Source organism: Lithobates pipiens, unplaced genomic scaffold (genome assembly GCF_037356315.1).
Source record: "Lithobates pipiens isolate NorthernLeopardFrog02 unplaced genomic scaffold, aLitPip1_a1.2 Scaffold_22, whole genome shotgun sequence".
Lineage (NCBI taxonomy): Eukaryota > Metazoa > Chordata > Amphibia > Anura > Ranidae > Lithobates > Lithobates pipiens.
This window is the reverse complement of record NW_027507784.1, coordinates 15950156-15978154: the sequence shown is the minus strand read 5'-3', so window position 1 is coordinate 15978154 and position 27999 is coordinate 15950156. Positions and strand designations below refer to the sequence as shown.

At 43.7% G+C, this 27999-nt stretch overlaps 2 protein-coding genes across 2 annotated transcripts in view; one reads left to right on the top strand and one right to left on the bottom strand.

Moving 5' to 3' along the window:
• The window catches only part of LOC143923342 (kinesin-like protein KIF13A), a 511776-nt gene that overhangs the window by 277334 nt on the left and 206443 nt on the right, over positions 1 to 27999 (bottom strand). The gene's annotated exons all lie outside the window — the stretch shown is intronic.
• Positions 199 to 27964, top strand: LOC143925165 (uncharacterized). The gene is made up of 6 exons (XM_077449780.1): positions 199 to 553; positions 14985 to 15341; positions 16110 to 16466; positions 21284 to 21640; positions 22409 to 22765; positions 27587 to 27964. Exons 1-6 carry the CDS (start codon positions 227 to 229, stop codon positions 27962 to 27964), a joined length of 2133 nt encoding a protein of 710 aa, XP_077305906.1. The 5' UTR covers positions 199 to 226.

The window sequence follows — 27999 nt, the reverse complement described above, 5'->3', positions numbered from 1 at the left end:
ATGGACCCCACTACAGAGTCACAAACGCCTGGTGAAATATCTCTCAGGATACCTCGGGAACACGAATCCTCATCACAGTGCCCCTAGACAGCTCAGACCTCCTCCCGGGATCATTCAGCATGTTCACATATTATAATCATCATGTGACTATGCCTTTTAAATGTATTAAGCTTGTAAATATTACTTGATATTACAGGACACATCTCACCCATCTCCAGATGTTGAGATGGAAGAATCCAGCAACATCTTGCCAAGTGACACAATTCCTGATGACTCCGGAGTCACATCACATCAGCACACTTGTGAAGAAAACCAAAATGAGAAAACTGAGGAAGTTCCACATGAACAAAGCATTACTGACACAAACAAAGCAAGTTCACATGACAGCGTTCTACGTCAAGAATGTGTGTTCTCCTCCGAGAAACCAAAAGCTGAACTTGACCTGAAAACCTCATCAAAGATTGAAATGCAAAATGACAAGGGCCTCTGTGACAATGGCAGAGAAAGTGACAAAGAAGTGGCTTCAGATGGACTCCAGAGAACTTGCAGACAGGTAAGGTTTAGGTTTGCAGCAGAAGTTGAATACAAAATGTCTGGAGAAATATTTTCAAGGCAGACCTAACAGACTTAGGTATTTACAGGGAAGTGACCACTGAACTAGAGAACTGCACTGCCTAAATGGACCTTTAGTACTCTTTTATACATTTAAAAAGATTAGATTACTAGTCATCATAGGGTTAATTTACTAAACCGAAGAGTGCAAAATCTGGTGCAGCTGTGCATGGTAGCCAACCAGCTTTGCCAGTACCCTGAGCCTGGGTGAAAGAGGATGAGGAGGATGAGGACGGCTTGGTCATCCACTCTACCAATTCTTCGGCATATTGTGGCTCAACACGTCCAACTGCAGAAAATAAGGACAAGCGTGTCCCATGGCCACATGCTGATAAGGATGCACCGTGTCCACAACCAGCACTGTTGCCTCTAGCATCAGGGCCTGCTTGCCCTTTTTTATTGGCTCGTGAGTGTCTGCCTCTCCTTGTTGGCCTTCCAGACATACTAATGGCCTGCAGGGAGATGTAGCTGCACAAAGCTGGGAAGTATGTACTGCATCTAGCAGAATCAACTGCCTGCCTGTAGTATTATTAGTATGAGAACACCAGCAATTGGGGTAGCTTTATGTGCACACTGTGCAGAGTACACAGTAAACCAACTGTAATTACTGCAGCTGCCTGCGATATAGGATCAGAAGAACACCAGCAATTGAGGTAGCTTTATGTGCACACTGTGCAGAGTACACAGTACACCAACTGTAATTACTGCAGCTGCCTGCGGTATAGGATCAGCAGAACACCAGCAATTATGGTAGCTTTAGGTGTACACTGTGCAGATGGCACAATACACCGACTGTAAATAATGTCAGCATTTGCCTGAAAGCATTGATCATACATTGATTTCCATAAAACAGCATCAGAGACCTGTTTCGATAAACCTTTAAATTCTAATGTACTTTCATCAGCTAAAACATCTACAAATTCCATATTACTTTTCTACTCACCAAATATAAAACTCGTCAGTTTCCCCGCTGTACTCGAAATTCAAGTCTGTCAAGACTTCTGTATATCTGAAATTCTCCGGTCTTTCACAGTCAATCGATCAAATTTTCTTCTAGGTTCTTTTCAATCTTTGCGAAGTTAATTTCTGTTCATCACTTCATTCCCCTCTGATCAAAGGATGGAAGTGGAAAAAAAACTTTCGACTTATGATTGACTGGATGACTGAGCCAATGTAAAAAATCGCTCGCAATGTAAAAAATATTTCAATTGTCTTATACAGTGGTGTGAAAAAGTGTTTGTCCCCTTCCTCATTTCCTGTTCCTTTGCATGTTTGTCACACTTAAGTGTTTCGGAACATCAAACCAATTTAAACAATAGTCAAGGACAACACAAGTAAACACAAAATGCAATTTGTAAATGAAGGTGTTTATTATTAAAGGTGAAAAAAAATCCAAACCATCATGGCCCTGTGTGAAAAAGTGATTGCCCCCTAAACCTAATAACTGGTTGGGCCACCCTTAGCAGCAACAACTGCAACCAAGCGTTTGCGATAACGTGCAATGAGGCTTTTACAGCGTCCTGGAGGAATTTTGGCCCACTCATCTTTGCAGAATTGTCCTAATTCAGTTACATTAGAGGGTTTTCGAGAATGAACGGCCTTTTTAAGGTCATACCACAACATCTCAATAGGATTCAGGTCAGGACTTTGGCTAGGCCACTCCAAAGTCTTCATTTTGTTTTTCTTCAGCCATTCGGTGGTGGACTTGCTGGTGTGTTTAGGATCATTGTCCTGCTGCAGAACCCAAGTTCGTTTCAGCTTGAGTACACGAACAGATGGTCGGACATTCTCCTTCAGGATCTCTTGGTAGACAGCAGAATTCATAGTTCCTTTTATCACGGCAAGTCTTCCAGGTCCTGAAGCAGCAAAACAGCCCCAGACCATCACACTACCACCACCATATTTTACTGTTGGTATAATGTTCTTTTTATGAAATGCAGTGTTCCTTCTACGCCAGATATACTTGGACACACACCTTCCAAAGAGTTCCACTTTTGTCTCATCGGTCCACAGAATGTTGTCCCAAAAGTCTTGGGGATCATCAAGATGTGTTGTGGAGAAATTGAGACGAGCTTTGATGTTCTTTTTGCTCAGCAGTGGTTTTCTCCTTGGAACTCTGCCATGCAGGCCATTTTTGCCCAGTCTTTTCCTGATGGTGGAGGCATGAACGCTGACCTTAACTGAGGCAAGTGAGGCCTGCAGTTCCTTGGACGTTGTTGTGGGGTCTTTTGTGACCTCTTGGATGAGTCGTCGCTGCGCTCTTGGGGTAATTTTGGGCGGCCGGCCACTCCTGGGAAGGTTCACCACTGTTCCATGTCTTCGCCATTTGTGGATAATGGCTCTCACTGTGGTTCACTGGATTCCCAAAGCTTTGGAAATGGCTTTATAACCCTTTCCAGACTGATAGATCTCAATTACTTTCTTTCTCAATTGTTCCTGAATTTCTTTGGGTCTCGGCATGATGTGTAGCTTTTAAGGATCTTCTGGTGGACCTTACTGTGTCAAGCAGCTCCTATTTAAGTGATGCCTTGATTGTGAACAGGTGTGGCAATAATCAGGCCTGGGTGTGGCTAGAGAAATTGAACTCAGGTGTGGACAACCACAGTTATAGTATGTTTTAACAAGGGGGGCAATCACTTTTTCACACAGGGCCATGATGGTTTGGATTTTTTTTCACCTTTAATAATAAACACCTTCATTTACAAATTGCATTTTGTGTTTACTTGTGTTGTCCTTGACTATTGTTTAAATTGGTTTGATGTTCTGAAACACTTAAGTGTGACAAACATGCAAAGGAACAGGAAATGAGGAAGGGGGCAAACACTTTTTCACACCACTGTATATATATCTCTTATATATATCTGGTGAGACTGATTGAGATTGTGAGACGGATTTCCTTAATGAGTTCTGAGTCAGCGTAATTCAAAAATGTGTATTTATTTGTACACATTTAAATAGAAAAGAATACTTACAAAAATAGTACAATGATAATCATTAGTATCTTTCTTTCTTATCAATATATCAAGCCATGTGGTCTATTGTACTTATTTAAAATGGCCGAATAACCCTTTGTATGCTAAAAAATCTGTGTGCATGAGATGTGTCCTTCAGAGATGTTCCTTCTAGCTGCAGAAATGTTCAAGAGAAGGACAGACCCCCAATCTTATGACTATATCAACCAAAGTCTCTAATTTCCCGCCCGAAAGATAACTCCTCCTTTACAGAAGTGTGGGCTAATGAGTGATTACTATAGCAATCTAACATCTGTCAGGATGTAGGAGGGGAGAAAGAACTTTAGACTTTAAACATCATCTCATTTTACATAGGATAGATTTCTAAAAGCATATATATATATAGCGATACCCTCACTTAAGAGGGCCGCAAGTTTGGTTTGGGTCCTGAGCACAGCTCCGCCAACCCCCCGGCAATCTGCTCTACCCACTTTGGCACAGTTAGTATCTAGCAATACACATTAAATCGCTTATACTCTAAATATGTGTGTGTGCGTGGGTGGATAACTCAAGCTCATAGACAATCCTTGAAAGTATATAACTGACTTTACTTATTGTTTTTATAAAAGGAATAACATGAATCAAACATTTGGATTGCAACACATAATAAGGTCCCTGCAGTAACCAGTAATAAAGATAAATAGAGCAATCAGCATAATAAAGTATTGCTATGCAACTCTAGCGCTGCCCTTTTTCAGCTACTTCCCCACATGGGTAAACACCCAGCACTGTCTACCTATGCAGTCAGGCCTGACTGATCTAAATGGAAGTCCAGTAAAACAATATTCGCTAGCAATCTTTCGGTGGTGCACTTGAAGAACAGCTTTGTAATCCAAACGTATAATAAAGATAAAGCATCTGTCTTTAAACAGCTCTCACCACTCGGACAAGTCCAAGTCCGGTTTCTCTGCCTTTTCGTCTAGGAACAGGAATCCACCGACCTCCCAGTCTTCAATCCTTCTGGTGTACTGCAGCAAAGATGAAAAAAATGTCTCTCAGGTGCAACTAAGCTGGCAGAGAGCTCTTTGGAAAAGAGCACAAGGCCCAGGCTTCAGGCCCTGTGCTTTCAGCAGTCCAGCACAGACCTCCTCTTGCTAGGAGAGAGGGGGGTGTCCAAAGAGGAAGAACTAGGCCTCTCCCCCTCCTTATATATCCTCCCCCATGAGTCTTTGAGACATAACTCAAAGCATCCTGGGAACCAGCGGGGTTCTGGGAACAGTAGTTTTATAGTTCTTAAAGAGACCCCACTACACACTCCCCCCGCTTAAACTCTTTGGTCCCCAAAGATAAACTTTTAACACATATCCTGTACCAATTTTGAAAGTGCTGAGTATGATGTTGGTACAGGGAATTTCCACCAGAACTCAGAGGTGGGATTCCCTGTCCCACAGGTCACACTGACATGAGTGGCCTGCCTAACTGTGCCAGAGAGTGAGCTGGGGTTGCCCTCCACCAAATGGTCAGTGGAAGGATTAGAGCGTTCAGCACTTCTTCTAGCAGTCACAACAGAGTCCTCAGAGCTCTCCCCCATTTGAGAGTAGGTTAGCTTCTTGGGGGGTCTCACAACTCGGCGAGCTCTCTGTTCTCTTGGGACTTCAGGCTCTGGTGCCACAGGCTCTACTTCAGGAACACATTCTGACAGCATCACTGGTTCTGGAACATTGGTTCTTTCCTCTTCTGAGTAAATGCTAGGGATATCTTCCCAGCCTTCAGGCACACCACTAGATGGAATGAACTCTGTAGCTTCTGGGTTCAGTGTCCCATCCTGTGTATCCTCAGTATGTGGGAGATCTATGGCAGAATTTCCTGGAGTTGATGAAGGCCACAGCCACTCAAGCTCTCCTTTTCCACCTTCACCTCGTTGGGAATTTTGTCCATCTCTAACCCTGGAGGTCTGAGACCGAGTGCTAGGTCCCGGGGTATCCAGAATGGAAACAGATTCAGGTGGACTTCTCACTGGAGGTATTCTGACTGCTTCAGTAAGCGGGAGCAAATGATTCCTGTGCCAAGTCTTCAAGGGCCCCACTTTCCCCTCTGGTTTTAGCTTATACACAGGCAATCCAGGTAGCTTTCTGCAAATGACATAGGGCTCCGATCTCCATCTATCAGCAAGCTTGTGCTTCCCAGGGATCCCCAGATTGCGTAGCAGTACACGGTCCCCAGGCTGCAGGTGTTGCACTCGAACCTTCAGATCGAAGTTCCTCTTGTTGCGGGCTCCCCTTTGGTCCGAGGCCGCCTGAGCTCGTTCATGGGCCACTTTCAAATTGTGTCTAAGTCGGTCCACATATCCCTTGTGGGAGGTAGCAGAGGCATGGTCTAGGGAAATGCCAAAGGCCAGATCCACCGGCAATCTTGCTTCTCTCCCAAACATGAGCCGGTAGGGGGAGTAACCCGTCACATCACTTGTGGTGCAGTTGTAAGCGTGCACCAGAGCTGATATGTGTTGGCTCCAGTGTTGCTTCTTCTCTGTCTCTAGAGTTCCAAGCATGTTGAGTAAGGTCCGATTAAACCTCTCAGGTTGGGCATCTCCTTGTGGATGATAAGGTGTAGTCCTGGTCTTCTCTACTCCCAATGAGTCCAGTAGGTTCCGGATCAGACGACTCTCAAAGTCCCTTCCTTGGTCTGAGTGGATTCTCTGTGGTAATCCATAGTGGACAAAGTATTTTTCCATGAGCACCTTGGCCACAGTGGAGGCCTTTTGGTCTTTGGTGGGGAAAGCCTGGGCATAACGGGTGAAATGATCGGTTACCACCAGAACATTTCCCAATCCACTCAAATCGGGTTCGAGGCAGAGAAAGTCAATGCACACCAGATCCATTGGACCCTGACTCTGTAGGTGGCCCATTGGGGCAGCTTGATGGGGTAGAGTCTTCCTCTGGATGCATCGTGCACAAGAACGGCAATATTCCTCCACTTCTGCCCTCATACAGGGCCAATAGAACCGGCTTCTGACAAGCTGGAAAGTTCTCTCCGCCCCTAGATGGCCATGCTGGTCATGTAAGGCAATTAGTATCGTCTCTCGGTGCTTCTCTGGGAGAAACAACTGCCACTTATCTTCTGAGTTATCAGAGGGGCCCCTTCGGTAGACCACTCCCTGATGTACTTGTAGCTTATCCAACTCTTTCCTCAGCAGGCGAGCCTCCTTGGAAGGGTGATGTCGAAGTCCCTCTGGATTCTCGTTCTCCAAAGCTTCAAGGACCAATCTCCCCATGGGGTCTTCCAATTGGTCATAGCTCAGCTCCTTTCTGGACAGCTTTGGCAGGAGTTCCTCTGCTAGTTGAGTTACCCCACAGTAGGGTTGAGGGACTCCCACTGCGGTGACTCCTATCTCCTCTGCTCTGGGGCCCCCTCTTGCTTGAAACTCAGCACCCTGACAGAGTGCTCGCACTCCTTCCGGTGCTACCTGGGTCCAGTCTTCCCAGTCATTGACCATGACATGAGATCTTCGGGACAGGGCATCTGCATCCCTATTTCCAGCCCCTGGTCTGTACTTTAGACTGAAGTTGAATCCGGATAATGCAGCCAACCATCTGTGTCCGGTTGCATCTAACTTTGCAGTAGTGAAGAGGTAGGTCAGAGGATTGTTATCTGTCTTTACGGTAAACTCCGCCCCATAGAGATAGTCCTTCAGTTTGTCTACTACTGCCCATTTGAGGGCCAAGAACTCCAATTTATGAGTGGGGTAGTTCTTCTCGGAGGGAGTCAGGCTCCGGCTCACATAGGCCACTGGTCGCAGCTGCCCTTCATACTCTTGATAGAGCACTCCGCCTAGGCCCTCATGACTGGCATCGACATGTAGCTCATATGGTCTGGTGGGGTCGGCATAGGCCAGGACTGGGGCCGTGGTAAGGCTCCTCTTCAAGGTTCAGAAAGCCTCTTCACACCTTGGGTTCCACTGATCTTGAACCGACTCACCGGCCCTCCTAGGTCCCAAGCCATCCTCTTCTCCTTCAGTCTTGAGCAATTCGTTTAGTGGCTTGGCAATCCGGGCAAACCCATTAACAAATCTTCTATAATAGGAGCAGAACCCCAAGAAAGATCTGAGCTCTGTGACTGTTGTCGGTCTTGGCCAAGAGGTAACTGCCTCCAACTTCTCAGGGTCTGTAGCCACTCCCTTTTCAGACACTATGTGTCCCAGATAGTTCACAGAGGATTGGTAAAACCGGCACTTCTCGGGAGAAAGCTTGAGTCCCTCTTCGCTGAGTCTTCTCAACACCTTCTCCAACCTGGCCTCATGTTCTTCCAAAGTCTTCCCGAAGACAATGACATCGTCCAAGTACACAAGGACTTCTATGAGGTTCATGTCTCCAACGGTCTTCTCCATGAGGCGTTGAAAGGTAGCAGGGGCTCCAGACAGGCCCTGAGGCATTCTGTTGAATTCAAAGAATCCCACTGGGGTTATGAAAACTGTCTTCTCTCGGTCTTCCTGGTGCATGGGGATTTGGTAGTACCCACTCTTGAGGTCCATTACACTGAACCACTTGGCACCAGCCAAACTCTGTAGGGCATCCTCTATTCTCGGTGTGGTATACTGGTCAGGGATGGTCCTCCTGTTGAGAGTCCTGTAGTCGATACAAAGCCTCAACGACCCATTCTTCTTTCTGACCACCACTATGGGGGAGGCATAGGGACTTCTAGACTCCCGAATCACACCAGTCTTCTTCAACTCCGCAAGCTGCTCCCTCAGATCCTCCAGGTCAGCTAGAGGGACCCGCCTAACCCTTTCCCTGAAGGGTTTGTCTTCTTGGAGGCAGATTCGGTGGGTGGCACTCCTGGCACATCCCACATCAAACTCATCCTTTGAGAAAATCCTCTCCCATCTAGTCAGCTGGGCCTTGGCTCTCTCCTTCCAGGCTCCAGGTAGGTCCGGGTTCTCCATGGAAAGTTTTTCCCAAACATCTGCTCCTGCACCCGTTCCTTTTACTTCTGACCAGCTGACTGGGGCCGCAGGGCTCACCTGCCCCAACAGCATTCTGGCAGGGATCTCTATGGGTCTCTCCGTAGGGTTTCTCACACTCACTGGGACTCGTGCCTCGAGCCTTCTTCAGGGCCTTGATTGAAATCACTTCCGGTATCACTTCCAGGCCGGAGTGATCCTCCCTTGGATCGGATTCCAGCATGACAAAGGGGCCAGGCTGCTCCCAGGTAAGCTTCACCGTGGCCCTGAGGCAGGCTACCTCTCCGGGCTGCAGCACCACTCCCTCTCTCCCAAGTCTCCACACCTTCCCTATCCCCTCTCCTGGGGTCTTCTGCTCTAGGACCAACCGTTGGTAGGCTGTCTTCAGCATGGGATGGATATTGGGATCTTGATGGTTACTCGTCTCCACTAGAGGGGTCAGAAGTCTTCGCACCAGATCCGTATTGGTCCCTATGATGAGGGACATCTTGCTGGCCCCGGGCGGTCTAGGACACACAACTGCCAGGGTGTCAAACACCTCTGTTTTCCCCGCCACAGATGGATCGAAGGTCAGCTTTATGGGCAGGTAACCATCGTAGGGGAAACTCTGAGTTCCCAGGCCCCATATCTCCAGCTCTTCTATCTTCTGTATAGGCAAATGGCTCAAGTGCCTATCATAGAAGTCTCTGTACAACAAAGTCACTTGAGCTCCAGTGTCCAGGAGGGCCTTCGTGTAGACTCCTTCCACCTGGATGGAGACAGTGGGGGACGGGCCGACCAATTCTTCTGGGTAAGGCCGGGTTGAGGCCACCCTCTTCTGGGGACCCGTCTTCATCCAGTTGGTTTTAGACTTTATTCTTTTTCGAACCTGGTATGCATTGACCCTCCCCACAGTAATGGGAGTACAAACCCGCTGAGGGATGTTATTGTCTCTTATTTGTAGGCATTCCTTCTGAGGGGTCTGGTTTTCTCTCTCTCTCTTCCTTCTATTCAGTTTGGAGTTCACTGAAAGACATGGGCACCCGGTTGACTCCCTCACCGGGGCCCTCTGAAGTTTCCCGCCGGCTGGCGGTTATCTATCTTCTTCTTCTTGGGACTGGAACATCTACTGGCGAAGTGGCCACTGCCCCCACAGTTGTAGCATAGCATCTCTTCTCGGTCTCGAGTGGGGCTTGGTGTTGGTGTATCTGGAAACAACTCCTTTCTAGGACTTGGTTTCTCGGCTCCCCCTTGACCTTTCGCCATCATAGCAGTCAACATCTCCATCACCTGGGACATCTGTAACTTCAAAGTGTCCAGCTCCTTATCTCTAGCGGGAGTCATGGCCGGTGTAACTATTGCTACCGGTTGGTTGACGGGCTCGGTGAGATCTTCTTCCCTTTTCTCTTCCAGTAGGGCCTCTTCCTCTCTGATCATTCGGATGAGGTCAGTGTACTCCAGACTCTTCCCATCCTGTCGGGCACGCAGTGTCCATGCAATAGGATCCATGGGTTGAGCTCCCCTCAGTACCTGTTGAGTACGGGCCTCATCTACTTTTCCTGGGCTGATCCCCTTCTTTAGGATCATCTTATGCAAGATTTTATCTAAACGTCCCATGTAGTCTGATAGTTTTTCACCTTTCTTCTGGTAGCAATGCTCTAACTGATAAGCAAGCTCAGAGATTTTCTCTGTCCCACCAAACACAGTCTGTAGTACATCTAGGTACTCCTGCGCATTACAGTCTGTCCTGCTCATCTTCAGGTTGCGTACGGCCTCTAGAGCAGGCCCCTTTAGACTTTCCACAATCCTCTGCTTCTTTCTGCGCTCTGGAACTTCCCATTCCTCTAGTGCCTGAGTTGCGCTATCTAACCAATCTTCAAATCCCTCTTCTTCCGAAGGTACAGGTTTCCTCCCTGAAAACATCTGGAGTTTTCTGTACCCCGACATCGGGTAATCTGTGGGATCCTTCTTGCACTGGGCCACAATCTCCCCCAGGACAGCACACAGTTCTGCGCTAAGGGTGGCCGGTGCTGATCTGAGACTCTCGGGTGAGATACGGGCCGCAGCCTGCGGTGATCCCGTTGGCGATGGCTCCTCCTTTGTTGCGTGCGCCAACCTATAGGATCTGTTGTCTTGTGTCCGTACACGGTTGCGCTTGCAAGCCTCCGGCATCCCATCCCAGTATTCCACTAGCGCATACTGATATGAGATGTCTGGGTCTGATTTTATCTCCATCACGCATGGTTCATGGTCTGGGGACACTGACTTCATTAACTCCTCTACGGTCTCTGTCGACCATTTCTCCCCTGGGAGGCTAATGACCACTGACTGACTTGGGTCGGCCTTAGCCGCTTCACACCACGCTCTGACTCCCTGTGGGTCCATGCCGGTACCTCTGGCGTGTTCACCGCTGTCTCAGAAATCCCGGATTTACGAGCCCCCACGTATAGCGATACCCTCACTTAAGAGGGCCGCAAGTTTGGTTTGGGTCCTGAGCACAGCTCCGCCAACCCCCCGGCAACCTGCTCTACCCACTTTGGCACAGTTAGTATCTAGCAATACACATTAAATCGCTTATACTCTAAATATGTGTGTGTGCGTGGGTGGATAACTCAAGCTCATAGACAATCCTTGAAAGTATATAACTGACTTTACTTATTGTTTTTATAAAAGGAATAACATGAATCAAACATTTGGATTGCAACACATAATCAGGTCCCTGCAGTAACCAGTAATAAAGATAAATAGAGCAATCAGCATAATAAAGTATTGCTATGCAACTCTAGCGCTGCCCTTTTTCAGCTACTTCCCCACATGGGTAAACACCCAGCACTGTCTACCTATGCAGTCAGGCCTGACTGATCTAAATGGAAGTCCAGTAAAACAATATTCGCTAGCAATCTTTCGGTGGTGCACTTGAAGAACAGCTTTGTAATCCAAACGTATAATAAAGATAAAGCATCTGTCTTTAAACAGCTCTCACCACTCGGACAAGTCCAAGTCCGGTTTCTCTGCCTTTTCGTCTAGGAACAGGAATCCACCGACCTCCCAGTCTTCAATCCTTCTGGTGTACTGCAGCAAAGATGAAAAAAATGTCTCTCAGGTGCAACTAAGCTGGCAGAGAGCTCTTTGGAAAAGAGCACAAGGCCCAGGCTTCAGGCCCTGTGCTTTCAGCAGTCCAGCACAGACCTCCTCTTGCTAGGAGAGAGGGGGGTGTCCAAAGAGGAAGAACTAGGCCTCTCCCCCTCCTTATATATCCTCCCCCATGAGCATTGAGACATAACTCAAAGCATCCTGGGAACCAGCGGGGTTCTGGGAACAGTAGTTTTATAGTTCTTAAAGAGACCCCGCTACATATATATATATATATATATATATATATATATATATATATATAATGAGCTGGGGAAGTTAAACATAAACAACATTTATCAAAATCCTGACAGGTTTTAAATGTTTACATTTTCAATCATCGCACGTCATAACATAGAATTAATTGACTCAAACTTTTCTTTCACACATTATGGAATATTCATATTTTAAATTAAGTATAATAAAGCCAATTAAAATTTAGATATTAAGAATATAACACCTGCGATATAGGATCAGCAGAACACCAGCAATTATGGTAGCTTTAGGTGCACACTGTGCAGATGGCACAATACACCGACTGTAATTAGTGCAGCTGCCTGCCTGCGGTATAGGATCAGAAGAACACCAGCAATTGGGGTAGCTTTATGTGCACACTGTGCAGAGAACACAGTACACCAACTGTAATTACTGCAGCTGCCTGCGGTATAGGATCAGCAGAACATCAGCAATTGGGGTAGCTTTAGGTGCACACTGTGCAGATGGCAGAATACACTGACTGTAATTGCTACAGCTGCCTGCGGATAGGATCAGCAGAACACTAGCAATTAGGGTAGTTTTAGGTGTACACTGTGCAGATGGCACAATACACCAACTGTAATTGCTACAGCTGCCTGCCTGCGGTATAGGATCAGAAGAACACCAGCAATTGGACTAGCTTTTTGTGCACACTGTGCAGAGAACACAGTACACCAACTGTAATTACTGCAGCTGCCTGCGGTATAGGATCAGCAGAACATCAGCAATTGGGGTAGCTTTAGGTGCACACTGTGCAGATGGCAGAATACACTGACTGTAATTGCTACAGCTGCCTGCAGATAGGATCAGCAGAACACTAGCAATTAGGGTAGTTTTAGGTGTACACTGTGCAGATGGCACAATACACCAACTGTAATTGCTACAGCTGCCTGCCTGCGGTATAGGATCAGAAGAACACCAGCAATTGGACTAGCTTTTTGTGCACACTGTGCAGAGAACACAGTACACCAACTGTAATTACTGCAGCTGCCTGCGGTATAGGATCAGCAGAACATCAGCAATTGGGGTAGCTTTAGGTGCACACTGTGCAGATGGCAGAATACACTGACTGTAATTGCTACAGCTGCCTGCGGATAGGATCAGCAGAACACTAGCAATTAGGGTAGTTTTAGGTGTACACTGTGCAGATGGCACAATACACCAACTGTAATTGCTACAGCTGCCTGCCTGTGGTATAGGATCAGCAGAATACCAGCAATTGGGGTAGCTTTATGTGCACACTGTGCAGATGGCACAGTGCACCGACTGTAATTGCTACAGCTTCCTGCACAGAGGATCAGCAGAACACCAGCAATTGGGGTGGCTTTAGCATCTTACCTGGGCTAAAAAAAACAGACCCGGTCTGTTGCTCAGTGGTCCAAAGTCCTCTTTTCTGATGAGAGCAAATTTTGCATCTCATTTGGAAACCAAGGACCCAGAGTATGGAGGAAGAAAAAGAGGCACACACTGCAAGAAGCTTGAAGTCCAGTGTGAACTTTCCACAGTCTGTGTTGATTTGGGGAGCCATGTCATCTGCTGGGGTTGGTCCACTGTGCTTCATTAAGTCCAGGGCCAAGGCAGCCGTCTACCAGGAGATTTTAGAGAACTTCATGCTTCCTTCCACAGACGAGCTCTATGGGGATGCTGACTTCGTTTTCCAGCAGGACTTGGCACCTGCCCACACTGCCAAAAGCACCAAAACCTGGTTCAATGACTGTGGGATTACTGTGCTTGATTGGCCAGCAAACTCACCTGACCTGAACCCCATAGAGAATTTATGGGGCATTGCCAAGAGAAAGATGAGAGACATGAGACCGAACAATGCAGAAGAGCTAAAGGCCGCGATTGAAGCATCCTGGTCTTCCATAACACCTCAGCAGGGGTACAGGCTGATAGTGTCCATGCCACGCCGCATTGAGTGGCCCAAACCAAGTACTGAGTACATATGCATGCTTCTACTTTTCAAAGGTCCGATATTGTTCTATGTACAAGCCTTGTTTTATTGATTGCATGTAAGATTCTAATTTTCTGAGATTGTGGATTTGGGGTTTTCATGAGCTGTAAGCCATAATCTTCACAATGATGACAAATCACGGCTTGAACTATCTTGCTTTGCATGTAATGAGTCTATCTCATATATTAGTTTCACCTTTTAAGTTGCATTAGAGAATTAAATTAACTTTTGCACAATATTCAAATTTTTCGAGTATCACCTGTATTTTACATTCAGTCCCTGTCCCTCAAGATGCTTACAACCTAAGGTCCCTAACTCACATTGAAACATACACAGGAGAAGGGACATTTTCTAGCAATACTACTGAACCTTCCTGGAATGGAGCTTTACAATAGTTGACTGAATGCAAAGTAAAAGTCAATTGAATGAAATTAAATTGCAGAATCAATTTCCTTCTGTGACGTGACTGATCAAAAAAAAACATTTTTTGTTTTCTGGAAAAATTGGAAAAAAAGAAGAGTGTGGCATTTGTTTTTTTTGTTTTTATTGATAAATAATATATCTATGACATGGTATTCAAACTATATAACATGAAGACCTTAATGAAAGATATCTGTGATTTTATGTAAAATATTAAATTATTGCAAGCTCTCTTAGCTGAAGACAGGCAAACCCTGGAATACAATTTAAGTAACACTGTACTTCTGAATACAGTTCTCAAACAAGAGAAATGCACATTTCTGCCACTAGAGGGCACTGTATGGGGAAATAATACAGTTTAGTTTGTTTGTGTACTCCCTCTTGTGCCTACTAGTTGGGTGATTGTTGGGATACAGTAGATGATAGATTTTATCCTCTCAGATCCCAATTGACAGGTAAGAGAGTAAATTTGTCTAACAAATTAGTTTAACTTCATTACCTTTAAATTATTCCTATTCATGTTCTCCACAACCACAGCATAATGTTTCCCTATAGTCTGCCCAGTAAATAGTTTTTTTTCTTTTCCTCCTCTCAGTAAAATGGTGAGACCAACAACTAGAGTCTGGAAACATTTTTAGAGTAAATCAACCATTCCGTGTCTATGTTTTGTATGTTTATAATAGTTTTAAAAGGTCTATATATGACCAAAATCTTGATATTACAGGACATGTCCCACCCATCTCCAGATGATGAGAAGGAAGAATACAAAATCCCACCATGTGACACAATTCCTGATGACTCTGGAGTCACATCACAGCACAACACTTGTGAAGAAGACCAAAATGAGAAAAGTGAGGAGGTTCCACATCAACAAAGCAACACTGACACAAACAAGGCAAGTCCACATAAAAGTGTTCTACATCAAGAATGTGACTCCTCCTCTGAGAAAACTAAAGGTGAACATGACCTTAAATCCTCATTGAAGACAGAACCTCCACAAAATGGCAAGGGCCTATGTGACAATGGCGGCAAAGGTGACAAAGAGGTGGCTTCAGATGGACTCCAGGGGACTCACAGACAGGTGAGGTTTATGTTTACATGAACTGAATACAAAATGTCTGGAAACACATTTTCCAGAAAGACCCAACAGTTTGTGGGATTTAAATGGAAGTGACCTCTGCACTAGTGAAGAGAGTTTAATCATTGCTTTGATATATCCTAATTAATATGCATCACTAATTTACTAACCAACATAGCAGCCTGCATAATAAACAAAATATATAGTATAGCACAACCAAAAAACTCATAAATCAAGTCCAAATATTGACAAAATTCCACCTTAGTGACAGTTCATTGATATCCAGTGACTTCAGTGACCATCACCTCTAGCTGGAATGCCTGCCCACATCCCAATGTTGACCCCACTACAGAGTCACACACGCCTGTAGTGATATCTCTCAGGATGCCTCGGGGGAAACCCTTCCTCCTCATGGTGTTCCTGGATAAGACAGTCCTCCTCTCAGGTTCTCACAATATGGACCCCACTACAGAGTCACACACGACTGTAGTAATATTTCTCAGGATGCCTCAGGGAAACCCTTGCTCCTCCTGGTGTTCCTGGACAAGACAGACCACCTCCTGGGTTCTCATGATATGGACCCCACTACAGAGTCACAAACGCCTGGTGAAATATCTCTCAGGATACCTCGGGAACACGAATCCTCATCCCAGTGCCCCTAGACAGCTCAGACCTCCTCCCGGGATCATTCAGCATGTTCACATATTATAATCATCATGTGACTATGCCTTTTAAATTTATTAAGCTTGTAAATATTACTTGATATTACAGGACACATCTCACCCATCTCCAGATGTTGAGATGGAAGAATCCAGCAACATCTTGCCAAGTGACACAATTCCTGATGACTCCGGAGTCACATCACATCAGCACACTTGTGAAGAAAACCAAAATGAGAAAACTGAGGAAGTTCCACATGAACAAAGCATTACTGACACAAACAAAGCAAGTTCACATGACAGCGTTCTACGTCAAGAATGTGTGTTCTCCTCCGAGAAACCAAAAGCTGAACTTGACCTGAAAACCTCATCAAAGATTGAAATGCAAAATGACAAGGGCCTCTGTGACAATGGCAGAGAAAGTGACAAAGAAGTGGCTTCAGATGGACTCCAGAGAACTTGCAGACAGGTAAGGTTTAGGTTTGCAGCAGAAGTTGAATACAAAATGTCTGGAGAAATATTTTCAAGGCAGACCTAACAGACTTAGGTATTTACAGGGAAGTGACCACTGAGCTAGAGAACTGCACTGCCTAAATGGACCTTTAGTACTCTTTTATACATTTAAAAAGATTAGATTACTAGTCATCATAGGGTTAATTTACTAAACCGAAGAGTGCAAAATCTGGTGCAGCTGTGCATGGTAGCCAACCAGCTTTGCCAGTACCCTGAGCCTGGGTGAAAGAGGATGAGGAGGATGAGGACGGCTTGGTCATCCACTCTACCAATTCTTCGGCATATTGTGGCTCAACACGTCCAACTGCAGAAAATAAGGACAAGCGTGTCCCATGGCCACATGCTGATAAGGATGCACCGTGTCCACAACCAGCACTGTTGCCTCTAGCATCAGGGCCTGCTTGCCCTTTTTTATTGGCTCGTGAGTGTCTGCCTCTCCTTGTTGGCCTTCCAGACATACTAATGGCCTGCAGGGAGATGTAGCTGCACAAAGCTGGGAAGTATGTACTGCATCTAGCAGAATCAACTGCCTGCCTGTAGTATTATTAGTATGAGAACACCAGCAATTGGGGTAGCTTTATGTGCACACTGTGCAGAGTACACAGTAAACCAACTGTAATTACTGCAGCTGCCTGCGATATAGGATCAGAAGAACACCAGCAATTGAGGTAGCTTTATGTGCACACTGTGCAGAGTACACAGTACACCAACTGTAATTACTGCAGCTGCCTGCGGTATAGGATCAGCAGAACACCAGCAATTATGGTAGCTTTAGGTGTACACTGTGCAGATGGCACAATACACCGACTGTAAATAATGTCAGCATTTGCCTGAAAGCATTGATCATACATTGATTTCCATAAAACAGCATCAGAGACCTGTTTCGATAAACCTTTAAATTCTAATGTACTTTCATCAGCTAAAACATCTACAAATTCCATATTACTTTTCTACTCACCAAATATAAAACTCGTCAGTTTCCCCGCTGTACTCGAAATTCAAGTCTGTCAAGACTTCTGTATATCTGAAATTCTCCGGTCTTTCACAGTCAATCGATCAAATTTTCTTCTAGGTTCTTTTCAATCTTTGCGAAGTTAATTTCTGTTCATCACTTCATTCCCCTCTGATCAAAGGATGGAAGTGGAAAAAAACTTTCGACTTATGATTGACTGGATGACTGAGCCAATGTAAAAAATCGCTCGCAATGTAAAAAATATTTCAATTGTCTTATATATATCTCTTATATATATCTGGTGAGACTGATTGAGATTGTGAGACGGATTTCCTTAATGAGTTCTGAGTCAGCGTAATTCAAAAATGTGTATTTATTTGTACACATTTAAATAGAAAAGAATACTTACAAAAATAGTACAATGATAATCATTAGTATCTTTCTTTCTTATCAATATATCAAGCCATGTGGTCTATTGTACTTATTTAAAATGGCCGAATAACCCTTTGTATGCTAAAAAATCTGTGTGCATGAGATGTGTCCTTCAGAGATGTTCCTTCTAGCTGCAGAAATGTTCAAGAGAAGGACAGACCCCCAATCTTATGACTATATCAACCAAAGTCTCTAATTTCCCGCCCGAAAGATAACTCCTCCTTTACAGAAGTGTGGGCTAATGAGTGATTACTATAGCAATCTAACATCTGTCAGGATGTAGGAGGGGAGAAAGAACTTTAGACTTTAAACATCATCTCATTTTACATAGGATAGATTTCTAAAAGCATATATATATATATATATATATATATATATATATATATATATATATAATGAGCTGGGGAAGTTAAACATAAACAACATTTATCAAAATCCTGACAGGTTTTAAATGTTTACATTTTCAATCATCGCACGTCATAACATAGAATTAATTGACTCAAACTTTTCTTTCACACATTATGGAATATTCATATTTTAAATAAAGTATAATAAAGCCAATTAAAATTTAGATATTAAGAATATAACACCTGCGATATAGGATCAGCAGAACAACAGCAATTATGGTAGCTTTAGGTGCACACTGTGCAGATGGCACAATACACCGACTGTAATTAGTGCAGCTGCCTGCCTGCGGTATAGGATCAGAAGAACACCAGCAATTGGGGTAGCTTTATGTGCACACTGTGCAGAGAACACAGTACACCAACTGTAATTACTGCAGCTGCCTGCGGTATAGGATCAGCAGAACACCAGCAATTATGGTAGCTTTAGGTGCACACTGTGCAGATGGCACAATACACCGACTGTAATTAGTGCAGCTGCCTGCCTGCGGTATAGGATCAGAAGAACACCAGCAATTGGGGTAGCTTTATGTGCACACTGTGCAGAGAACACAGTACACCAACTGTAATTACTGCAGCTGCCTGCGGTATAGGATCAGCAGAACATCAGCAATTGGGGTAGCTTTAGGTGCACACTGTGCAGATGGCAGAATACACTGACTGTAATTGCTACAGCTGCCTGCGGATAGGATCAGCAGAACACTAGCAATTAGGGTAGTTTTAGGTGTACACTGTGCAGATGGCACAATACACCAACTGTAATTACTACAGCTGCCTGCCTGCGGTATAGGATTAGAAGAACACCAGCAATTGAACTAGATTTATGTGCACACTGTGCAGAGAACACAGTACACCAACTGTAATTACTGCAGCTGCCTGCGGTATAGGATCAGCAGAACATCAGCAATTGGGGTAGCTTTAGGTGCACACTGTGCAGATGGCAGAATACACTGACTGTAATTGCTACAGCTGCCTGCGGATAGGATCAGCAGAACACTAGCAATTAGGGTAGTTTTAGGTGTACACTGTGCAGATGGCACAATACACCAACTGTAATTGCTACAGCTGCCTGCCTGTGGTATAGGATCAGCAGAATACCAGCAATTGGGGTAGCTTTATGTGCACACTGTGCAGATGGCACAGTGCACCGGCTGTAATTGCTACAGCTTCCTGCACAGAGGATCAGCAGAACACCAGCAATTGGGGTGGCTTTAGCTTCTTACCCGGGCTAAAAAAAACAGACCCGGTCTGTTGCTCAGTGGTCCAAAGTCCTCTTTTCTGATGAGAGCAAATTTTGCATCTCATTTGGAAACCAAGAACCCAGAGTATGGAGGAAGAAAAAGAGGCACACACTGCAAGAAGCTTGAAGTCCAGTGTGAACTTTCCACAGTCTGTGTTGATTTGGGGAGCCATGTCATTTGCTGGGGTTGGTCCACTGTGCTTCATTAAGTCCAGGGCCAAGGCAGCCGTCTACCAGGAGATTTTAGAGAACTTCATGCTTCCTTCCACAGACGAGCTCTATGGGGATGCTGACTTTGTTTTCCAGCAGGACTTGGCACCTGCCCACACTGCCAAAAGCACCAAAACCTGGTTCAATGACTGTGGGATTACTGTGCTTGATTGGCCAGCAAACTCACCTGACCTGAACCCCATAGAGAATTTATGGGGCATTGCCAAGAGAAAGATGAGAGACATGAGACCGAACAATGCAGAAGAGCTAAAGGCCGCGATTGAAGCATCCTGGTCTTCCATAACACCTCAGCAGGGGTACAGGCTGATAGTGTCCATGCCACGCCGCATTGAGTGGCCCAAACCAAGTACTGAGTACATATGCATGCTTCTACTTTTCAAAGGTCCGATATTGTTCTATGTACAAGCCTTGTTTTATTGATTGCATGTAAGATTCTAATTTTCTGAGATTGTGGATTTGGGGTTTTCATGAGCTGTAAGCCATAATCTTCACAATGATGACAAATCACGGCTTGAACTATCTTGCTTTGCATGTAATGAGTCTATCTCATATATTAGTTTCACCTTTTAAGTTGCATTAGAGAATTAAATTAACTTTTGCACAATATTCAAATTTTTCGAGTATCACCTGTATTTTACATTCAGTCCCTGTCCCTCAAGATGCTTACAACCTAAGGTCCCTAACTCACATTGAAACATACACAGGAGAAGGGACATTTTCTAGCAATACTACTGAACCTTCCTGGAATGGAGCTTTACAAAATAGTTGACTGAATGCAAAGTAAAAGTCAATTGAATGAAATTAAATTGCAGAATCAATTTCCTTCTGTGACGTGACTGATCAAAAAAAAACATTTTTTGTTTTCTGGAAAAATTGGAAAAAAAGAAGAGTGTGGCATTTGTTTTTTTTGTTTTTATTGATAAATAATATATCTATGACATGGTATTCAAACTATATAACATGAAGACCTTAATGAAAGATATCTGTGATTTTATGTAAAATATTAAATTATTGCAAGCTCTCTTAGCTGAAGACAGGCAAACCCTGGAATACAATTTAAGTAACACTGTACTTCTGAATACAGTTCTCAAACAAGAGAAATGCACATTTCTGCCACTAGAGGGCACTGTATGGGGAAATAATACAGTTTAGTTTGTTTGTGTACTCCCTCTTGTGCCTACTAGTTGGGTGATTGTTGGGATACAGTAGATGATAGATTTTATCCTCTCAGATCCCAATTGACAGGTAAGAGAGTAAATTTGTCTAACAAATTAGTTTAACTTCATTACCTTTAAATTATTCCTATTCATGTTCTCCACAACCACAGCATAATGTTTCCCTATAGTCTGCCCAGTAAATAGTTTTTTTTCTTTTCCTCCTCTCAGTAAAATGGTGAGACCAACAACTAGAGTCTGGAAACATTTTTAGAGTAAATCAACCATTCCGTGTCTATGTTTTGTATGTTTATAATAGTTTTAAAAGGTCTATATATGACCAAAATCTTGATATTACAGGACATGTCCCACCCATCTCCAGATGATGAGAAGGAAGAATACAAAATCCCACCATGTGACACAATTCCTGATGACTCTGGAGTCACATCACAGCACAACACTTGTGAAGAAGACCAAAATGAGAAAAGTGAGGAGGTTCCACATCAACAAAGCAACACTGACACAAACAAGGCAAGTCCACATGAAAGTGTTCTACATCAAGAATGTGACTCCTCCTCTGAGAAAACTAAAGGTGAACATGACCTTAAATCCTCATTGAAGACAGAACCTCCACAAAATGGCAAGGGCCTATGTGACAATGGCGGCAAAGGTGACAAAGAGGTGGCTTCAGATGGACTCCAGGGGACTCACAGACAGGTGAGGTTTATGTTTACATGAACTGAATACAAAATGTCTGGAAACACATTTTCCAGAAAGACCCAACAGTTTGTGGGATTTAAATGGAAGTGACCTCTGCACTAGTGAAGAGAGTTTAATCATTGCTTTGATATATCCTAATTAATATGCATCACTAATTTACTAACCAACATAGCAGCCTGCATAATAAACAAAATATATAGTATAGCACAACCAAAAAACTCATAAATCAAGTCCAAATATTGACAAAATTCCACCTTAGTGACAGTTCATTGATATCCAGTGACTTCAGTGACCATCACCTCTAGCTGGAATGCCTGCCCACATCCCAATGTTGACCCCACTACAGAGTCACACACGCCTGTAGTGATATCTCTCAGGATGCCTCGGGGGAAACCCTTCCTCCTCATGGTGTTCCTGGATAAGACAGTCCTCCTCTCAGGTTCTCACAATATGGACCCCACTACAGAGTCACACACGACTGTAGTAATATTTCTCAGGATGCCTCAGGGAAACCCTTGCTCCTCCTGGTGTTCCTGGACAAGACAGACCACCTCCTGGGTTCTCATGATATGGACCCCACTACAGAGTCACAAACGCCTGGTGAAATATCTCTCAGGATACCTCGGGAACACGAATCCTCATCCCAGTGCCCCTAGACAGCTCAGACCTCCTCCCGGGATCATTCAGCATGTTCACATATTATAATCATCATGTGACTATGCCTTTTAAATTTATTAAGCTTGTAAATATTACTTGATATTACAGGACACATCTCACCCATCTCCAGATGTTGAGATGGAAGAATCCAGCAACATCTTGCCAAGTGACACAATTCCTGATGACTCCGGAGTCACATCACATCAGCACACTTGTGAAGAAAACCAAAATGAGAAAACTGAGGAAGTTCCACATGAACAAAGCATTACTGACACAAACAAAGCAAGTTCACATGACAGCGTTCTACGTCAAGAATGTGTGTTCTCCTCCGAGAAACCAAAAGCTGAACTTGACCTGAAAACCTCATCAAAGATTGAAATGCAAAATGACAAGGGCCTCTGTGACAATGGCAGAGAAAGTGACAAAGAAGTGGCTTCAGATGGACTCCAGAGAACTTGCAGACAGGTAAGGTTTAGGTTTGCAGCAGAAGTTGAATACAAAATGTCTGGAGAAATATTTTCAAGGCAGACCTAACAGACTTAGGTATTTACAGGGAAGTGACCACTGAGCTAGAGAACTGCACTGCCTAAATGGACCTTTAGTACTCTTTTATACATTTAAAAAGATTAGATTACTAGTCATCATAGGGTTAATTTACTAAACCGAAGAGTGCAAAATCTGGTGCAGCTGTGCATGGTAGCCAACCAGCTTTGCCAGTACCCTGAGCCTGGGTGAAAGAGGATGAGGAGGATGAGGACGGCTTGGTCATCCACTCTACCAATTCTTCGGCATATTGTGGCTCAACGCGTCCAACTGCAGAAAATAAGGACAAGCGTGTCCCATGGCCACATGCTGATAAGGATGCACCGTGTCCACAACCAGCACTGTTGCCTCTAGCATCAGGGCCTGCTTGCCCTTTTTTATTGGCTCGTGAGTGTCTGCCTCTCCTTGTTGGCCTTCCAGACATACTAATGGCCTGCAGGGAGATGTAGCTGCACAAAGCTGGGAAGTATGTACTGCATCTAGCAGAATCAACTGCCTGCCTGTAGTATTATTAGTATGAGAACACCAGCAATTGGGGTAGCTTTATGTGCACACTGTGCAGAGTACACAGTAAACCAACTGTAATTACTGCAGCTGCCTGCGATATAGGATCAGAAGAACACCAGCAATTGAGGTAGCTTTATGTGCACACTGTGCAGAGTACACAGTACACCAACTGTAATTACTGCAGCTGCCTGCGGTATAGGATCAGCAGAACACCAGCAATTATGGTAGCTTTAGGTGTACACTGTGCAGATGGCACAATACACCGACTGTAAATAATGTCAGCATTTGCCTGAAAGCATTGATCATACATTGATTTCCATAAAACAGCATCAGAGACCTGTTTCGATAAACCTTTAAATTCTAATGTACTTTCATCAGCTAAAACATCTACAAATTCCATATTACTTTTCTACTCACCAAATATAAAACTCGTCAGTTTCCCCGCTGTACTCGAAATTCAAGTCTGTCAAGACTTCTGTATATCTGAAATTCTCCGGTCTTTCACAGTCAATCGATCAAATTTTCTTCTAGGTTCTTTTCAATCTTTGCGAAGTTAATTTCTGTTCATCACTTCATTCCCCTCTGATCAAAGGATGGAAGTGGAAAAAAACTTTCGACTTATGATTGACTGGATGACTGAGCCAATGTAAAAAATCGCTCGCAATGTAAAAAATATTTCAATTGTCTTATATATATCTCTTATATATATCTGGTGAGACTGATTGAGATTGTGAGACGGATTTCCTTAATGAGTTCTGAGTCAGCGTAATTCAAAAATGTGTATTTATTTGTACACATTTAAATAGAAAAGAATACTTACAAAAATAGTACAATGATAATCATTAGTATCTTTCTTTCTTATCAATATATCAAGCCATGTGGTCTATTGTACTTATTTAAAATGGCCGAATAACCCTTTGTATGCTAAAAAATCTGTGTGCATGAGATGTGTCCTTCAGAGATGTTCCTTCTAGCTGCAGAAATGTTCAAGAGAAGGACAGACCCCCAATCTTATGACTATATCAACCAAAGTCTCTAATTTCCCGCCCGAAAGATAACTCCTCCTTTACAGAAGTGTGGGCTAATGAGTGATTACTATAGCAATCTAACATCTGTCAGGATGTAGGAGGGGAGAAAGAACTTTAGACTTTAAACATCATCTCATTTTACATAGGATAGATTTCTAAAAGCATATATATATATATATATATATATATATATATATATATATAATGAGCTGGGGAAGTTAAACATAAACAACATTTATCAAAATCCTGACAGGTTTTAAATGTTTACATTTTCAATCATCGCACGTCATAACATAGAATTAATTGACTCAAACTTTTCTTTCACACAATATGGAATATTCATATTTTAAATAAAGTATAATAAAGCCAATTAAAATTTAGATATTAAGAATATAACACCTGCGATATAGGATCAGCAGAACAACAGCAATTATGGTAGCTTTAGGTGCACACTGTGCAGATGGCACAATACACCGACTGTAATTAGTGCAGCTGCCTGCCTTCGGTATAGGATCAGAAGAACACCAGCAATTGGGGTAGCTTTATGTGCACACTGTGCAGAGAACACAGTACACCAACTGTAATTACTGCAGCTGCCTGCGGTATAGGATCAGCAGAACACCAGCAATTATGGTAGCTTTAGGTGCACACTGTGCAGATGGCACAATACACCGACTGTAATTAGTGCAGCTGCCTGCCTGCGGTATAGGATCAGAAGAACACCAGCAATTGAGGTAGCTTTATGTGCACACTGTGCAGAGAACATAGTACACCAACTGTAATTACTGCAGCTGCCTGCGGTATAGGATCAGCAGAACATCAGCAATTGGGGTAGCTTTAGGTGCACACTGTGCAGATGGCAGAATACACTGACTGTAATTGCTACAGCTGCCTGCGGATAGGATCAGCAGAACACTAGCAATTAGGGTAGTTTTAGGTGTACACTGTGCAGATGGCACAATACACCAACTGTAATTACTACAGCTGCCTGCCTGCGGTATAGGATTAGAAGAACACCAGCAATTGAACTAGATTTATGTGCACACTGTGCAGAGAACACAGTACACCAACTGTAATTACTGCAGCTGCCTGCGGTATAGGATCAGCAGAACATCAGCAATTGGGGTAGCTTTAGGTGCACACTGTGCAGATGGCAGAATACACTGACTGTAATTGCTACAGCTGCCTGCGGATAGGATCAGCAGAACACTAGCAATTAGGGTAGTTTTAGGTGTACACTGTGCAGATGGCACAATACACCAACTGTAATTGCTACAGCTGCCTGCCTGTGGTATAGGATCAGCAGAATACCAGCAATTGGGGTAGCTTTATGTGCACACTGTGCAGATGGCACAGTGCACCGGCTGTAATTGCTACAGCTTCCTGCACAGAGGATCAGCAGAACACCAGCAATTGGGGTGGATTTAGCTTCTTACCCGGGCTAAAAAAAACAGACCCGGTCTGTTGCTCAGTGGTCCAAAGTCCTCTTTTCTGATGAGAGCAAATTTTGCATCTCATTTGGAAACCAAGAACCCAGAGTATGGAGGAAGAAAAAGAGGCACACACTGCAAGAAGCTTGAAGTCCAGTGTGAACTTTCCACAGTCTGTGTTGATTTGGGGAGCCATGTCATTTGCTGGGGTTGGTCCACTGTGCTTCATTAAGTCCAGGGCCAAGGCAGCCGGGCAGCCGTCTACCAGGAGATTTTAGAGAACTTCATGCTTCCTTCCACAGACGAGCTCTATGGGGATGCTGACTTCGTTTTCCAGCAGGACTTGGCACCTGCCCACACTGCCAAAAGCACCAAAACCTGGTTCAATGACTGTGGGATTACTGTGCTTGATTGGCCAGCAAACTCACCTGACCTGAACCCCATAGAGAATTTATGGGGCATTGCCAAGAGAAAGATGAGAGACATGAGACCGAACAATGCAGAAGAGCTAAAGGCCGCTATTGAAGCATCCTGGTCTTCCATAACACCTCAGCAGGGGTACAGGCTGATAGTGTCCATGCCACGCCGCATTGAGTGGCCCAAACCAAGTACTGAGTACATATGCATGCTTCTACTTTTCAAAGGTCCGATATTGTTCTATGTACAAGCCTTGTTTTATTGATTGCATGTAAGATTCTAATTTTCTGAGATTGTGGATTTGGGGTTTTCATGAGCTGTAAGCCATAATCTTCACAATGATGACAAATCACGGCTTGAACTATCTTGCTTTGCATGTAATGAGTCTATCTCATATATTAGTTTCACCTTTTAAGTTGTATTAGAGAATTAAATTAACTTTTGCACAATATTCTAATTTTTCGAGTATCACCTGTATTTTACATTCAGTCCCTGTCCCTCAAGATGCTTACAACCTAAGGTCCCTAACTCACATTGAAACATACACAGGAGAAGGGACATTTTCTAGCAATACTACTGAACCTTCCTGGAATGGAGCTTTACAAAATAGTTGACTGAATGCAAAGTAAAAGTCAATTGAATCAAATGAAATTGCAGAATCAATTTCCTTCTGTGACGTGACTGATCAAAAAAAAACATTTTTTGTTTTCTGGAAAAATTGGAAAAAAAGAAAAGAGTGTGGCATTTGTTTTTTTTGTTTTTATTGATAAATAATATATCTATGACATGGTATTCAAACTATATAACATGAAGACCTTAATGAAAGATATCTGTGATTTTATGTAAAATATTAAATTATTGCAAGCTCTCTTAGCTGAAGACAGGCAAACCCTGGAATACAATTTAAGTAACACTGTACTTCTGAATACAGTTCTCAAACAAGAGAAATGCACATTTCTGCCACTAGAGGGCACTGTATGGGGAAATAATACAGTTTAGTTTGTTTGTGTACTCCCTCTTGTGCCTACTAGTTGGGTGATTGTTGGGATACAGTAGATGATAGATTTTATCCTCTCAGATCCCAATTGACAGGTAAGAGGGTAAATTTGTCTAACAAATTAGTTTATCTTCATTACCTTTAAATTATTCCTATTCATGTTCTCCACCACCACAGCATAATGTTTCCCTATAGTCTGCCCAGTAAATAGTTTTTTTTCTTTTCCTCCTCTCAGTAAAATGGTGAGACCAACAACTAGAGTCTGGAAACATTTTTAGAGTAAATCAACCATTCCGTGTCTATGTTTTGTATGTTTATAATAGTTTTAAAAGGTTTATATATGACCAAAATCTTGATATTACAGGACATGTCCCACCCATCTCCAGATGATGAGAAGGAAGAATACAAAATCCCACCATGTGACACAATTCCTGATGACTCTGGAGTCACATCACAGCACAACACTTGTGAAGAAGACCAAAATGAGAAAAGTGAGGAGGTTCCACATCAACAAAGCAACACTGACACAAACAAGGCAAGTCCACATGAAAGGGTTCTACATCAAGAATGTGACTCCTCCTCTGAGAAAACTAAAGGTGAACATGACCTTAAATCCTCATTGAAGACAGAACCTCCACAAAATGGCAAGGGCCTATGTGACAATGGCGGCAAAGGTGACAAAGAGGTGGCTTCAGATGGACTCCAGGGGACTCAAAGACAGGTGAGGTTTATGTTTACATGAACTGAATACAAAATGTCTGGAAACACATTTTCCAG